This window comes from Phocoena phocoena, chromosome 17, assembly GCF_963924675.1.
Source record: "Phocoena phocoena chromosome 17, mPhoPho1.1, whole genome shotgun sequence".
Taxonomy (NCBI): Eukaryota; Metazoa; Chordata; class Mammalia; order Artiodactyla; family Phocoenidae; genus Phocoena; species Phocoena phocoena.
The window spans coordinates 51,321,351-51,338,171 of record NC_089235.1 but is presented as its reverse complement, the minus strand read 5'-3'; the positions used below and the strand labels follow the sequence as shown (position 1 = coordinate 51,338,171).

General features: G+C 37.6%; 1 protein-coding gene across 2 annotated transcripts in view; it reads left to right on the top strand.

Moving 5' to 3' along the window:
• ANGPT1 (angiopoietin 1) overlaps positions 1-16,821 on the top strand; it is a 255,413-nt gene that overhangs the window by 217,332 nt on the left and 21,260 nt on the right. For both annotated transcript variants that reach the window (XM_065895011.1, XM_065895012.1), the window contains exon 7: positions 1,005-1,171. In XM_065895011.1, the coding sequence (XP_065751083.1) occupies positions 1,005-1,171 (167 nt within the window). The remainder of the gene's footprint in view (positions 1-1,004; positions 1,172-16,821) is intronic.

Sequence of the window (16,821 nt, the reverse complement as noted above, 5' to 3'; positions counted from 1 at the left end):
ATGCCAGCATTCTACTAGTCTTTGAGGATTCACAAATACAACGCAGCTTCTGTCCTCAAGGAGTTCATAGTCTGGTCAGTAAAACAAACCCATATATCAAGAATTACACCGAACTTCAAGTTTTACCAAGGAACACTTTCCGAGGCAATTGTGAATACCCAAAATCTAGGATGCCAGTAGTTTCCTAGGGTTTAAAATTTTCCTATCACTAACATAGCCAACATTAAGAGTTAGCTTTCTCTTGTGTACTTTCTTCTACTCCACAAAGAAAACTATTTTGAACACAGTAACAGTGACTGGGATCGCCCTAAAGAGAACAGTGGAACCGTATTGAGATTCTGGGGCGGAGCAGCCAGCTAGGTTCACTCACTAGCTCTTAAGTGTCAGCCTTCTGCCTCAAAATCCTAATCTATTGAGGCGAAGTATTTAAGTGATTACAGTTCTGGATTTACAGATTTGCTTATTATTACTTAAAAATGAAAATGTTAAAGCTAGGGAAGTTAAGGGTCTAGTAATCTGTTATTATCTACCCATAATTTGACTTGTGAATAATAATAACAAAAAAAAATAATATTGTTAAATAACTTGTCTGATACTATGCTGATGATATTCGTTGAAAAATATTTAAACTATGTTGAAAATATTCCGTTAACTAGTATTTTAGAAACGTTTTCAAAAGCAAGCTGTGATTGAGAAGCATTTACTGGTTAAACCTATTAACCAGATTCATTTAATTCGAAAACATCTCATCTATACAGATTTCTGTATCAGAATTTACTGTAATAAGAATTAGACATGAGCCTCGATGGGGGGAAACATAGCAGAAAAATACTGAGTGAGTAATTGAAGAAAGTGTATAAAAATATGAAAGAACCAAAAAAAAATATGAAAGAACCATCTTTACTTTTAAAGAATGTTTTTTATTGTTTAGAACATAGCTTAATACTAAACATGGAAAGAGCTTCTCCCTGAATTAACAACTGCATCTCTGTCTTCTTTCACAGGGTTTTGGAAATCCCTCTGGTGAATATTGGCTGGGGAATGAGTTTATTTTTGCCATAACCAGTCAGAGGCAGTACACACTAAGAATCGAGTTAATGGACTGGGAAGGAAACCGAGCCTATTCACAATACGACAGATTCCACATAGGAAATGAAAAGCAAAATTACAGGTAGGTCCTTCTTGGGTGTGGTGTTCAACTGCCTCAGGCCTAGTCATCTAAGAGTTTTAATGGAAAAGTGTGAAAAGAAGAAATGATCAAAGTTATCCTTCAAAATGAAAATCAGGCTGTCTAGGCCTATGACAAAGGGATGCAAAAAACCCTGTAAAGACTTCTTCAAAGCTTTAGATTTCAGTTCTCACAGACTGGTTATTTTTTATTTTTTTTAGAATTTTTTTTTTAATTGGAGTAGAATTGCTTTACAATGTATCAGTTTCTGCTGTACAGTGAGGTCAATCAGCTATATGTGTACCTATATCCCCTCCCTCTTGGCCCTCCCTCGCATCCACCCCCCCCACCCCCCCCATCTAGGTCGTCACAGAGCACTGAGGTGAGCTCCCTGTGCTAGCTATTTTACACATGGTAGTGTATTTATTCACAGACTGATTATTTTGATGTTGGCTTAAATTCTAGAGGATATGGAATTAATTCAAACATGATATTATTGCTGTTATTTTTATTCTTGCTGTTATTGTTATGGAGGTGCAGTGAATTTATACATATAAAACTAATGACAGAGAATTGACTCAAACTCAGGGGCTTGAAATAAATACTTTCTTCTATCAAAAGATTTTTTTACTTATACTTCCCTTATTTACTTTTCTTAAATTATTTTTTACATTATCTTGAAGGTGACAAAAGAGGAGTAAAATTTTATGTTTGAATGATTTACTAAAAAATAAGGTGAGGCATAATTTAGAATTTTTTGGTCAGTAATGTGAGAGACAAAAATAAAGTCCAAGTAATGGCATCAACATACACAGCACATCATTGCGGATTAAAAATAGACTATATACTTAATTGTTAACATCTCTGATTTTTTTTTCAATGAGCAGCTTGTACACTAGAAGAAAATGGTTAATCAAGTAATGCAGGGTGGTAAATTCATTTCACAAACACTTATTGTATTACTTCTATGTTCCCGGAACTCTACTAGGCACTGGCAAACTTGCAGTCAGTGATGAGGTCACTAGTCTCCCAGACCTCACAGTTTAGCTTTGTTACAAACTAGGTCGCTAAATAACTGGTTGGCCTTCCCTGAGAACTGGAAGTATATTTCAGTTACTTTTATATCAGTACCCATAAATGCAATACTTGGCACATAGCAGGTCCTTAATAATGGTGTGTGACTCCGTTTTGTAAATTAGATAAACAGTAAATTAGGGTTGCAATGATTTTAAACTCTCGATATCGTGGCTACTCTACATTGGTCTTGGAAACACGATTGTGTGCATTAAAGGGTTGGCACACTGCTTCAAACAAAATGCAATGACAGTGACCAAGGCCTTATGCTTTTTTTCCAACCTGTGTGGCCATCTCCTCATAGTTCAACTGTTCCTGCTATTTGTCTTTTTGAAACATGCCATCCTTTAGGAGTTTAAATCTACAATTCTTTTATGAACACATCTCATTTTATTTTAATGGATTATGTGTGGGATTGGATCCTTGGAGACATAATAAGAATTTTCTTAACAAACGGTGATGATGTCACCACAACAGAAGATGAGAAATAGATCTAAAGAGTCGATAGTCTCATGGTGGGGAGAGAGGGTGTGCATATGGCAACTCAAGAAACCAAAGAAGAGACATTTATAAAATTCAATGGACTGTAAGAAGAAATGTTTCCAAGGAGGTCAATATTTTGAGAGTTTTATAACAAGAAAAACCACTGTAAAACATCAGGGGTACTCTTATGTAAATGTTTTGAGCTGAAACTTGAAACTATATGAAACTTGGCTAATGTCAGACAGCCTGACAATAGGACTAGCAAATAATTAGTCTAGTCTTTTTTCTAGGCTCCTGAAGAATTTGCTTTGGTTCTTTTCCAAAATGTCTCTCAGTTCTTTGTGTGTGTGTGTGTGTGTGTGTGTGCGTGCGTGTGTGTGCATGTGTGTGTGTGCGCTTATGAGGCTGGGGTGGTATTAAGGGTGCAAAGAGTGGGTAGGTTTAGGAGGGTCGGAGGCATCTGAAGTAGGCTTCAGGGTACATGGTATGAATGGCATCTGCATGAGGAAGGCACACTTATCTCCTCGTAAAATGCCCACTGCCCTCACTGAGCATTTCCTGGTCCTTGAATATCTTTGTAATTCTGATCTTCACCCAAATAATGCAGATCTGTGATCAAAAAGCCAAAGTGAGGTGTACACTCTGAGATCTCCATTTTTCTCTCTTGAGAGAATTGTGGACCTTGAGAACCAGAATTATAGATCCAGAAGGAACTTAATCATTTAATGCCAAACCTCTGGTTTTAAAGAAAAGAAGGCTGAGGTTCATAAATATGTAATATTTTTGTCCAAGGAGGGAAAAAAACTTAAATATGGGATGTTTGGCTCCTTCCTAGTTAGGTGTGGTTTCCACTCTGTAATGCTACTGTAATAAAGCTGGTGGCTCTGGCCCTCTTTCCTGCCAAGACCCAGCAGAAAATAGATCTGTAATCATCACCTTCTCATGCAGTTAAATATTAAGATTCACACTGGCATCAAATGAGAATTTAAACTCATTAAAACATAATGCCTGTTCTGGTGAAAGCTTAATCAAAATAAGCACACTATAAACTGGCATTATTCACTCTTTCAAAGAAAATCAAACAGAAGCTTGAAAAGGGAAGCTACACCCTTGTGACTTCCCTCTCCACCTCTATCTTCACTCACACCCAGTACTGATTCTCCAGGCCCAGTAACACCACACGTGGCCTCAAGTCAGGACTCCAGGTATCTAGCTTTGCTTTTCTGTGCTTGTTCTCATTTCTCTTCCCTCTGAATTAGGATGCCTCGTTGTGATAAATTATTAAAGGAATTAATGCTAACACTTGTGTAGTATTTTATAATCTATGAAATGATTTTTAATATTATAATCACTTAATCCTTAAAATGAATTTTGAGCTAGGTATTATTAGACACATTTTAAAGATGAAGAAACTGATGAGGCTTTGGTCAATTGACCTGCTCAAATTCAACTAAATTCCAAATAAAATCAAAACTATGGAATTCGGGCTTCCCTGGTGGCGCAGTGGTTGAGAGTCCGCCTGTCGATGCAGGGGACACGGGTTCGTGCCCTGGTCCGGGAAGATCCCACATGCCGCGGAGCGTCTGGGCCCGTGAGCCATGGCCGCTGAGCCTGCGCGTCCGGAGCCTGTGCTCCGCAGCGGGAGAGGCCACAACAGTGAGAGGCCCGCGTACCGCATAAAAACTATGAAATTCATGGTGGGGTTTTTTTCTTCTGTTTTTACATTTTCTATATTTTTCCTCTTACAAATTAAATTCAGAAATTTTTGCATTTTCTTTTAAAAAATATTTTATCTTAATAGAAATTATATTTTGAAAACTCTTGTAGTAGTTGTGGCCATAGTGTATAAACCAAAAAAATTTTTGAATAGATCTTTCTCATGCTCTAGACACATACTGATTTAGAGTAAATGTTTTGAATAGATTGATGAGCTTACAAATGTACATGTAATACACATATTTTCCTTTTATTCTCCAAGGAAAGTCCAAGTGATTTTCTCAGATAGAAAATAAAATTTGTAGAACCCAAGAGAATATAAATAAGATAAAAACAATAATGTGAGAGTGTTATGATAAACACATCACGTGCAGTAACACACAATCAACATGAAATTACTAAATGCTTCCTCTAGAGAGGCAGTATTATCCAGATCCTCGTCGTCTAACACCCAGACGGTTATAAAGCCTTCCTGCCTCCAGTCTTGATGCTTTCAGATATACCTTCCACGCTCTTATTGAGATGTTTTTTCTGAAACACAATCTGACTTGGGCTCTGCCATCCTTCACATATTTCAACAGTGTTCAAATATCTACAGGTTAAAGTCTGCCACCTAAAACTCTTCCTGTCCTGGTCCTACCTACTTATTCAGCTATTACTATCATATTGTTCCCCCAACCTCACCCAATCAGATACCCCCTTATTGTGATTATGATCCAGAAACGACTTGCAATTTCCCTTAACCACCCACGCCTTTGTTTATGCTGTATCCTTACCCTATACATATAAACCCAACTTTGGATACATCTTCTAAATCTTTAAGATTTTCCTTTATTTCAGGAAGTCTTCCCTGATACCTACTATGGTATATGCGCCGATGTGCTCATCTATATCCTCCCTTCAGAACTGAAGCACTCCTTCTCCCACTTCCTGGGAACATTGCTGGCTAACAGCTTGTAGCCAAGGTCCCCTGCCTGGGTATGCCTATGACTGAAGAAAGTCATCTCATTCAAGGTCACTGCTCCTTCCTACAGACAGATTGCATCCAATGACTGGTCAGTATAGGAGTCTATTAAGGACCACTTGCCCTAATTGAGGACAATTCTGAAGGCTATCCAAGGTCCAGAATTTCACTTGAGATTAGCTGAGATGTTCACTGTGATTGCATGTGAGCCCATGCAGCTTCTCCCTCTGCCTCTGGAATCGATCCTAAGATCATTCACCTATAAATATCCCTACACTGATTTCCCAGAGAAATGCATCACCTTCATTCTCAGGTCAATTTGGATGCTTTGTGGTCCCATAGATGCATAACAGTCTGTGAATAACTATCCAGTATCCACATTCTATTATGTCATTAACAAGTATTTATTAAATAACTGTGTGTATGATCTTTCCCACTAATTTCTAAGTTTCTAGAATATGGAAACCATTTTTATCAAAATTCAAGATATATACCTAAGCCAGCCAAATTATTATTATTTTTTTTGTTTGCGGTACGCGGCCCTCTCACTGCTGCGGCCTCTCCCGCTGCAGAGCACAGGCTCCGGACACGCAGGCCCAGCAGCCACAGCTCACGGGCCCAGTCGCCGTACGCGGGATCCTCCCGGACCGGGGCACGAACCCGCGTCCCCCGCATCGGCAGGCGGACTCCCAACCACTGCGCCACCAGGGAAGCCCTAGCCAAATTATTTCTAATAGTTAATAGTTAATATTTGTTGAATACATGCTATGCACCAGACACCTTGTTTTACATAAGAAAATTGAGATGTGGTATTTCGCATAGGGTCACAAGTACTAATATGAGTAGAAGTCACAATTTGAGCTTTGATCTCTAACTTCCCACCTTTTGGCCATCCCTCAATAAAAGGAAATCCATCAGTTAATTGCTGGAATTAAATATACTCAAAGCACATATTCTAAGAGATAAAATATGTTTCTTCTAACCCCACTTCTGTCTTTAATAATCTGAATGTCTGCAGACACATTATCTCATCTCTCAATTTTCTGTCCTATAAATTAAAGTATTTATAAAGCTCCTTGCAGCTCAAAACTTATTAACTAGAATAAAATTACTTTTATGTATACATGTCTTTTTTATTTTTTTCCCCTTCAATTCTTTGATAAGTGATTAAATTTTGATCTCCCTAAAAATACTTCAGTAAGATTTTCCATCAGTTTAGGGCTTACAATGACCTTTTTCTTCTCATAAAAACTTTGCTGGTCTTTGCTGGTCCTAATACTTAGAGCTAAAAAACAAATACATAACTGCCACCACATCCAATGCTTAAAAGAAATAAATGTTTAATTGTGGGTTTAGGGAGATGCTGTGATCTACTGGAAAGAGCTCTGGAATAGGAATCAGAAGAAGTCTGGCTTCACTATCCATAAAGCCAATTTGGTTGTGTCAGTCAATGTTCAGTTACGGAAACAAAGCCATGATGAGTATTATGGAAATAAGGGATTTATTATACAAATTCCACCTTACACAAATGTGAGGTGAGCTGGGAAAGTGAAGGTCTGGAAGATGAAGGTGGATAATCAGAGGAAAGGTCACTAACACATATACATGAACCCCAGTGTGGTAGTGGACAAGCTGAAGCCAGCAGGAAAATTCGAGAAACCAGGCACGTCCAGCTACCAAATCCAGGTACCAGCTTAGATCTCACAGCAGGGGAGATCTAAGAAAAGCGGTAGCTACGTTACCTAGGGTTGTGCAATCAGGCATCTGGTGTCGAGTCTGGACAGATTGCCAGCATGGGGGAGGTAAGCTGGATGCAGAGTGGAAGAGAGCACAAGCTGAGAACTGCTGGGCACCTCTGACCCTGAACATCACCACACCTAATGATAATCTGAGTTGGACCACTGCTTTACTTCCACCGTTCAAATCTCATACAAAGTCCTCTTGGGGCCAACTCTAACTTGGAACTGTACAAAGAAGGAGAGTCTGAGAAACACAGTTCTCAGATTAACCAACTTGACAGTAGCACAATCTGGCAATACCTTGGGCAAATCACCTAATTCTTTTATACCTCAATTTTCTCATCTTTAAGTGGGAATAATGTCCACTGTCCTGTAGTTCTCACCATTTTTTTATATGGATCCAATCAAAGAATATGCAAACGTACTTTGTATTGGACAAACTTAAGTGCCATATGACTATGAAAGATATGTTTTATTATTTAATTCGATTTTTATCACACCCAGGAAGTTTATTATTTATTCAATAAAAGTTTAGTATGTTTCTATATTGAAATCTAACCCCCCAGCCACGGTCCCAAAAATGTCTTTTACTGATTGGTACTTATCTATTTACTTGTTTGGATTCAGGACCCAGCTCAGGCTCACTCATTGCATCTGCGATCTCTTTAGTCACCTTTTACCTAGAGCAGTTACCTACCACACACTTGCCATTAGTATTTTTTTTTTAATGCAGATCAGTTTTCCTCAGAAATGTCTCTTTATTAATTTATCTGATTATTTCTTCCTGATGAGATTCAAATTAAATCTTTTTGACAAGAATGCTAAATAAACGATACTGTGTACTTCCCATTTTATCACATCGGAAGGTACAGAAGGTCATTTTGTCCCATTATTGGTTGGGTTAAGTTTAATCACTTAAAGTTTTGCGAGGTTTTTTACAATGGAATATGTAGTCTCAAAGAAGATTCTTACAAAATGTCATAAGTTATAAAACACATAAAGCTTATCTATGTTGATTGAAGTGGTTGTGGGGACTTGCTACAATATCCCTTTGGCCTCCCCCTTGCTAGTGCCTCAGACATTTATAGAGTACATTGTATTATATTATCATATCTGTAAAAGTAATGATTTACCAATTGGAGATAAATTTTGCATGTGATTTTATCAAGTGACTTTACATGTTAATTTTTTCCATTCTTGGTTACAGTTTGTTCCCTAAAGTTAACTCCTTTGTCTTTTTATATTAACTCGATTAATAAATCCTCTATCACAGATAGTATAATGACAAACTTACAGATAGCCCTTCTTTGAATTTGTATTCGCGAAGTCTGAATGATAGTGTTTCACTATTTAATGTACATTTTAGATTATAATTATAATCTTACCATAATATTTATAATGCACAGTTTGGTGATTTTCTTCTCATTTTATTATCTCATTATTATTTGTTGGGGGTGAATGATACTTTCAGGGTAGAACTATGGCTATGCTAAAGCCTCATTCTGGAAGAGATTCCACATGAAGAGATGAATACGGTGTTTAAACAAAATTACCAAAAAAAAAAAATACTTGAAAGTAATTTGGCCATTAAACATCTTTTTGTACAAAGTTTATTTTTGGCCAAGATCTTTATTGGGAAGCAGTTTTATGTAATGGGTAAAATATTGTATTGGGAATCAAGAGACATGAACTCCAGACTTGGATCTGTAGTTACTTTTCTGAATGACCTTGGACAAGTTACTTCACTTTTCCAAGTTTCAGGTCCTCAGAAGTAAAATGAGGATGTAAGGATGAAGTCTTTTTAATTCCAAAATCCTTTTTTTCAATCATTAAAGTATTCCCATGCCATGTGTATATTTCAAGGACAAAAATCAGTGTGGATTGAAAAGAATTCTCTTGAGCCTCCCAAGTAAATTTCAGCCTTGCAGTTTCCTAGGTATTGCAAAACTTGTTTCACTTTTTAGTGAAGTGTTTTTCATTTCTCTGATCCTCTGGGCTCCATTGTCCTGGCTGGAACCAGTAGCAGATGTGTTGAAATACTAAGAGGAAATTTATTTCTTACAGCAGTTCTGGACTGATCAAGGTAGGCAAAAAAATATATAGGGAATCTCCTGGCAGTTTCTAGCCTCTTGAATTTTTAGCCTAGATATCAAACCTAAGGCTTTACGTAGTTTTATTTGTATTTTCAAATAATTTCTCCAACTTGGGAGGTGTATTACTTTTATTTAGACTACGATTTTTGTTGTGGTTATACTTCCTAAAACAGAGAAGGAATTTTTGTTTGTTTGTTTTGCGGTACGCGGGCCTCTCACTGCTGTGGCCTCTCCCGTTGCGGAGCACAGGCTCCGGATGCGCAGGCTCAGCAGCCATGGCTCACGGGCCCAGCCGCTCCGCAGCATGTGGGATCTTCCCTGACCAGGGCACGAACCCATGTCCCCTGCATCAGCGGGCGGACTCTCAACCACTGCGCCACCAGGGAAGCCCAGAAGGAATTGTTTTATTCAACAAAATTTGTATTTTATACTCCTTGACTGAGATGAAATATTCAAGAGGGAGAAGGCATGGTCCTACGAAGTCACTCTGTACTTTCTTCAGGCCTTATAAAGATCAGGAAATCTCTTGACTTTAATGCAGATTAATGTCAGTCTCTAGAGTCTTAAATTTTTCTAAGATAACAAAAGCAAATGCCTTGGTGCTGCTAGGTCTAAGTATTCCCAGGATTCCAGCTCCAGAATGAGTAATGCTGGGACTCAGACAACTGCTGTCCTAGAAACTTATAGGTTGGCAGAAATCGCTAGAATCAGCTAATGCTGCCTCCAGGAAATAATCTAGGGAGATGTCCTGTGATCCCACTGCTGGGGGTCCTTCTAAATGTTGGCCACCACTGAAAAGATGAAGGCTCTATCTTCAATGAAGAAAATATTTGTTATTTTCTATTCTGTGCTATCCTAGGGTAAAATATCCAGAGATATTTCAGTACAGTCATGTACGTGTGTGTTCACACATGTCTATACTCGTGTGTGATGGGGCTAGGGGAAGGGATAGACAGCAGACAGACAAACAGGCAATTACAATGCCATGAACATAGTGAGTTTGGAGATAAAGACAAGTGTGGCATGAATAGGGGGACCTAGCCAATTTTAGGGGCTTGGGAAGGCCTCCAAGGGGTAACCTAAGTTGACATAAAAATGACAAATTGGACTTAGCTGAAGAAATAGTTCAAGTTGGAGATCGAAGAGTGAATAGCATATGTGAAAGCTTGTAAGTGAGACCCAGCATGTCTTGTTAGGCAAACTGCAAGTAGTAAGGTGTTGTTTAAGCACAGAGTATAAAGGGATAACGATGAAGTATGATGCTAAGAGCAAAGAGGAGAGCCAGACAACTAGTAATATGTGAGAGACTTAGGACTTAGCCTCTAAGGGCAGCCCATCTGCATAGTCTTTTCTCACATCCCAATCAATTTTTTTTTCACTCAGTGTTTTTATTACTCTGTTCAATAAATATGAGTAACAACAATGTGCAAGACACGTGGGTGAGACAAATCCACAAAACTCAACCCGTATCCTTCAAGAGCTTAACATCTTTCCTGACTTGATTTTCTTTATCCTTTAAGTCTTAGCTCAGACTGTAGAGCTCTGCTTTTTATATTGGGTAAGGAGCCCCTTCTGTGTGCTCTCCCTGTGCTCTGTGCCTGCCTTTATCAAAGTCCTTATCACACGGGGTTGTAATGGGCTATTCTTTCTTATTAAACTGCCACCTCTAGGAGGGCAGGGACCTCTCCACAATGCTTGGCATACGTCTGGAAAGGAAGCACTTTCTAATAAATATATGAAAGACATATCAACAAAGGTATCTTTTGTGCATTCAGCAAACACAACTGATTACTATATGACAGTTATTGATATAGATGCTAGAAATTCGGAGATCAAGTCAAATTCCTGCCCTCAGAGGTTTATGGAATAGAATGGAAGCATATGACAGTTTCCATGTAAGGTTTTTAATAAAGTGCTGTGTCCTTTAGTTTCTTGGATTGTTGCTTGGATGGGATTCATTTCCCTGATCTATTCAACTGCAGTCTCTTCTGTTTATTTTTTACCTGTAAAAGTTAGGCAAAAATTTCTATATTGCATCATGCCAAGCAAATGAAATAAAATAAACACACAGCATACCTTATTCCCTAGGCCAATTAATCCTGGAAAAGGATGCTGTGTTGCTGTCACCAGTAAGTAGTTTGTGGGCTACAAGGACTAGGTACTCTGCCTGCAATTTTGATAGCGGCCACTTGGTGACAGTAAACGTTGATATTTTTAGAACTCACGGTTAAATGACTGAGAGCTTATCAGAAAGTACGAGATTCAGTTAATTATATTTTTTGAGTAAAAAATTTTTAAATAATGAAAATGACAATATAAAATATTGACTACCCTGTAACTAATACAGTGCTTTTTCTGTCTAGATGATCTGTTTCTTTTCGAGAGCCTTTACTCATTTCAACCAGAAGCACTTATAAAACCATTTAAAATAATCATGACAAGTATCAACAAATATCAACATTAAATGCTCAACTATAAATTCTGTGCCGATAGTATCATCATAACAATCAACTTTAACTAATATTAATCGAGCATTTACTCCGTGCCAAATATTTGCAAAGTGCTTTGATGTGTCTCTTTTGGTACTAACACTACAAATGCCAGTGCTTATGCTGGCCTGTTCATTCTCTTTTGAAAGAATCAAAAGTGCTATTTTATTACCTGCCTCAATTAGAAGCTCAGCTAAACACCTGGATAAAGAATAATTTTAGTCTTATTCATTTTTAGGCTGCAAGTGAAAAACACTTCTTTTCCCTCACATGTGCTTATGATCAATTCTAGAGAGAATTTTCCAGATCTGAAGATCAGAAGTCATTATATAAACAACTGGAGGTCACAACATTGTTATAAAATAATTATTTTAATGAACTATGCTTTAAAAATAGCAGATGTGTTAAAGATCAAATGAATAGTTTGTACCTGTTTATAATCTGATTTTTAAACTACACCTAGTATTCTTTCTTAGCAGAATAATTACATCTGAATATTGTATGCTTCTGTAACATCACCTAACCTAGAACACATGCTGATAATTAAAGACATTAAGTCAATATTTCCTTGGCTTGTTAATAAATAATAATTATTAAATATGTAGTTGTCCAATATTCATAATTATTTTATTTCTCTCTTAACTGGATATGGTTTTGCTTTAATTTACGTAACTTCACTAAAATTACTCTCTTACAATTCTTTTGAAATCAGAGTCTGCATTCATTCATTTATCCAGCCAGCCAGCCACCAAATTTTTATCATGTTGCTGTTATTTGCCTGGTACTACTCAATTATTTCCAAACTTGAGTGTGCATAAAGTCAACTAAGATGTTTGTCTAAAGTGTAGATTTTTGAATCTCACATCCAGAGATTCTGATCCTGGGATAGAACCTAGGTTATCTCAAGCCTACCAAGTATGCCCAGGTGATGCTGATGCAGAAATAACACTTTAATGACACTAAAAGGACACATCATCCTTGCTGGTCTTGTGGAGCTAATAGTCGAAGAGAAGGAAGGAAACATGGGAGGGATAGTTGGCTTAAAGTAAAAGTTTCAGCTGCAGTATGTTTTAGCATGCCTGTTTGGTTTTTTGTTTTGTACTGTTTTGGTTTTTGATCAAGGAATCATAGACCTTTTCAAAAATTTGCTGGAGCTATGCATCTTCTCCCCAGAATAAATGAACAAGCACAAAATTTTGCTCACATTTATGTATGATTCAGCTCCACAATAAGAACTCTTGGAATTAGGCTATAGTTGGGCACTAAAGAAAAGCGGTGAACTTGGCTGGGGTTGAGGATGGATTGGGGTACATTGGAGGAGACTGAAGGGGACCAGGAAAGGCTTCGTGGAGGAAATTCTTGATTATTTGTGAAGTATGAGTAAGTTCTCGTGAGGCATATGTGGAGGATGGTGGTAGGAGGGAAGTCTTGAGATTCCAGCCAGAAGGAGCAATGTGGACAAAGACCCAGAGGTGGGAGAGAGCCTGCCTTAGTTAGACAAAAGCAAGTGTCTTGTATGTAGAGGTTCGCTGTGCTACAGAAAACGAAGGCCATATTACATGATAAGGAGTTTGGACTGTGTCTTACATTAATTGTGGAGAGAAATAAGCACACTGATGACTTTGGTCAACAGAAGAATCTGTTTATGCATGCTGGAGCCTTATTTGCAGAACTTATAGCAACACGTTGTCCAAGTACAACAAGAGAAAGTATTTCCTCTTTGCAAAAAACCTCAAGAGTGTTTCTCAATGGTTTTCAGCCTTCTACTCACCCTTTCCTCTTCCTCTGTCTTCCCTTAGGGGATCCTGGAAATAAAGGTTCTTGCTGCTTTTTAAACAGAAATAAAAATGAGAACAAATCTACCTCCCTTGAACTTGTTTACACACACACACACAAAAAAAATTACCAGTTTCAATCGTAAGTTTTACAAGGTCCTGACTTAATTTTTAGTAAAAAAGCAAACCCATAAACTCTCTGAGATGGCTGTCAGCCTGGTCTTTTAGGCACCAGAAGAGGTCTGGTCAGTGAGCCACTCGCTCGGAACTGATTCTGTCAGCCACACGTGACGCCAAGGGAACTGAAATAAGTTTAAGGGACTGTGTGTTCTTTACAGGGGTCTTTAGTGCCATGTAATTCATTTGGCACTCTTTTTTTTTTATGTATCCTTAGAAAAGGGAGAAATACTAGAAGAACGTTATTTTTATTTAGAACTAAAAACAGAGAATCACTACAGTGTATATTTCTGAACTTTGAGAAGTATGGTTTCATTGTCACAGCTTTCATGAAAATCTTTTTTTTTTTAATGTATGGAGTAGAGTGTACTCTTTCAGCACTGTGCAAAAGCACTCAGAGACAATAGAGTGTGAGTTCACTATCTTTTTTTATGGAGGAAGAATTTATCATGAATTTTGAACAAATGCAATCATCATATCACTGAGAAAAACTGAGAACTGTATTTTACTGGGGTTTTGAAACGAGTCGCTGTTAACAATGTATCGTGTGTCAAGAGTTTGAGAATACCTGGGTGGTTGATAAACTCATTTTCATCAAAGTTCTACATTATATTAATATTTGTAAGTCAAGGAAGGGACATTAAAATATATGTTGTCAAAACTTAGATGAAAAATTTAAACATGTATAATGAAAGCTAATACTATATAAAACAATCATAATAGAACCAGGGAATTAGTGAAACTGGGTTCTCTGAAGTTTCTCATTATTTGGGACTGAGGTTTTCTATAACTCTGGAAATGTATCTTTCTTAATCACAACACAAATTCCCATGACCCTTGCTATCTCAGGCACTTTTCACACTTGCACATCTTCCACTAAACATGTTCAAAGTTATCTATCAAATTACATATCTACATCAGGGCTTCCGAAGCTTAAGAAGCAAATAAGGTACTCCTTCTTAAATAATAGTTAGATTAATACACTACACAAATTCTGGGGATTCCCCAATGATTCAATTCCATTTGAGAACAAATGATGCCAATTAAGGAAGACAGTGTCATAAAGGAAACTTTCAGGAAGTAAAGATACGAATTAAAGGATAGGTTGGAACGGGTGATCGATCATTTCAGGGATTTTTTCCAAGTACCAATTATGAGTAAAGAAAGGGAAAAAAATACACGTGCTGCATATATGGAATCTTAAAAAAACGATACTGATGAACCTAGTGGCAGGGCAGGAATAAAGACGCAGACATAGAGAACAGACTTGAGGACACAGTGGGGGAAGGGGAAACTGGGATGAAGTGAGAGAGTAACATTGACATATGTACACTACCAAATGTAAAATGGATGGCTAGTGGGAAGCAGCCGCATAGCACAGGGAGATCAGCTCGGTGCTTTGTGTCCACCTAGAAGGGTGGGAGGGAGGCTCAAGAGGGAGAGGATATGGGGATATATGTATCCTTATAGCTGATTCACTTTGTTGTACAACAGAAACCAACACAACATTGTAAAGCAATTATACTCCAATAAAGATATTAAAAAAAAATACACGTGCTGGATTCAGCCAATAAAGCACCCTATTATGTGGCAAGAAAATCTTAGGATTCTCAAAAGGTTGGAATTTTACTTTATTAAAGAATAAATATTTGAATTAAAGGATTGTTATTCAGGCATCTGGGTTCAAATTAATGTAGACCTTAAATTAGGTAGTCAGTCAGCAAAGGGACCCTGGTTTCTTGTTCTTTGTGCATAGTATTCTGCTTGCTCCATATAAAAATGAGGAAAACTTTCAAAGGAAATGGGGCCTATGGATTTGAGAAAATTGATCCTTTTCATCTTGAATTTCTCCAGCTTATTGCCTACATACATGTCTTAATTAGCTCCATGTCTATCTCACTGTTTTCATCACTGTCTGTATGCTTATGTATGTCTATCAATGTCATATACATTTTGCTTGTTTAATTCAGACTTATTCATATAGCTCATGTTTACCGTGCTTCTGTGTAGTTTATAGTTATTGGTTAGGGAAGTTTGGTTTCTTTGTTTAATTTTTTATTAATATTCATAAGTACTCTACACGTGACAGTCTTTTCAAGGCTTTATATGTATTACTTCATTTAGTTATCACAACAATATTAGAAGGACATTACTATTATGAGAGTCATTTTACAGATGAGGCAACTGAGGGTCAGAAAGGATAAGAGCTACACTCTAAACCCAGACAATTAAGCTCCAAACTGTTCTGTTATACTATCTCCTGAGTTCTATAGACACACATATGCAAATACAATGACACAGTCCTACTCTTTAGAAGTTAATGTTGTATATTTTTTTGTGTGTGTGTGGGAGTGGGGAGATAAAAGGAGGAAAATTTTGTTTGATGACTTTATTGGCAGTTATTTTCTTCATTCATACTTACTTTGTACCAAACCACGTATATCTTCTTCTTTTTTTTTTTTTTTTTTTTTTTTTTTGCCATACACGGGCCTCTTACTGTTGTGGCCTCTCCCGTCGTGGAGCACAGGCTCCAGATGCGCAGGCTCAGCGGCCATGGCTCACGGGCCCAGCTGCTCCGCGGCATGTGGGATCTTCCCGGACAGGGGCACGAACCCGTGTCCCCTGCATCGGCAGGCGGACTCTCAACCACTGCGCCACCAGGGAAGCCCTACCTATATCTTCTTGATCTTTATGTCTCTTTAAGTATCTCTCAATCTCTATCACGTCCTTAATTCTTAATTAGTCAAACTGTATGTTATTAGATCTTTTAATCTTCCTACTTACATCCTCTTTTCTTCTGAACGTTTCCTTCTACTTATAGATTCATAACTATGAATGTAGATCATTGTCATACAACTCTCTTGTCGTTGGCATATGTTCGCTCTTTTTTTATAGGTGCACCAACTTTGCTTCATATATTTTCCTATCATTTTCTTACATACTCATTGAAAGGCTATCGCAAATAAGTACGTAATCCGTTCACCTATGGACAATGGAGTAACAGAATATATCTCCAACATACAAAAAATAGTGTGGCACATAATGACAGATTTATTTAATACAGCCTCCTCCAACAGCGATCACAGTCCTAAGATTCAGCATTGGAAAATAAGCCCTCTGTCCTCTAACAAAGAAGACGGAGG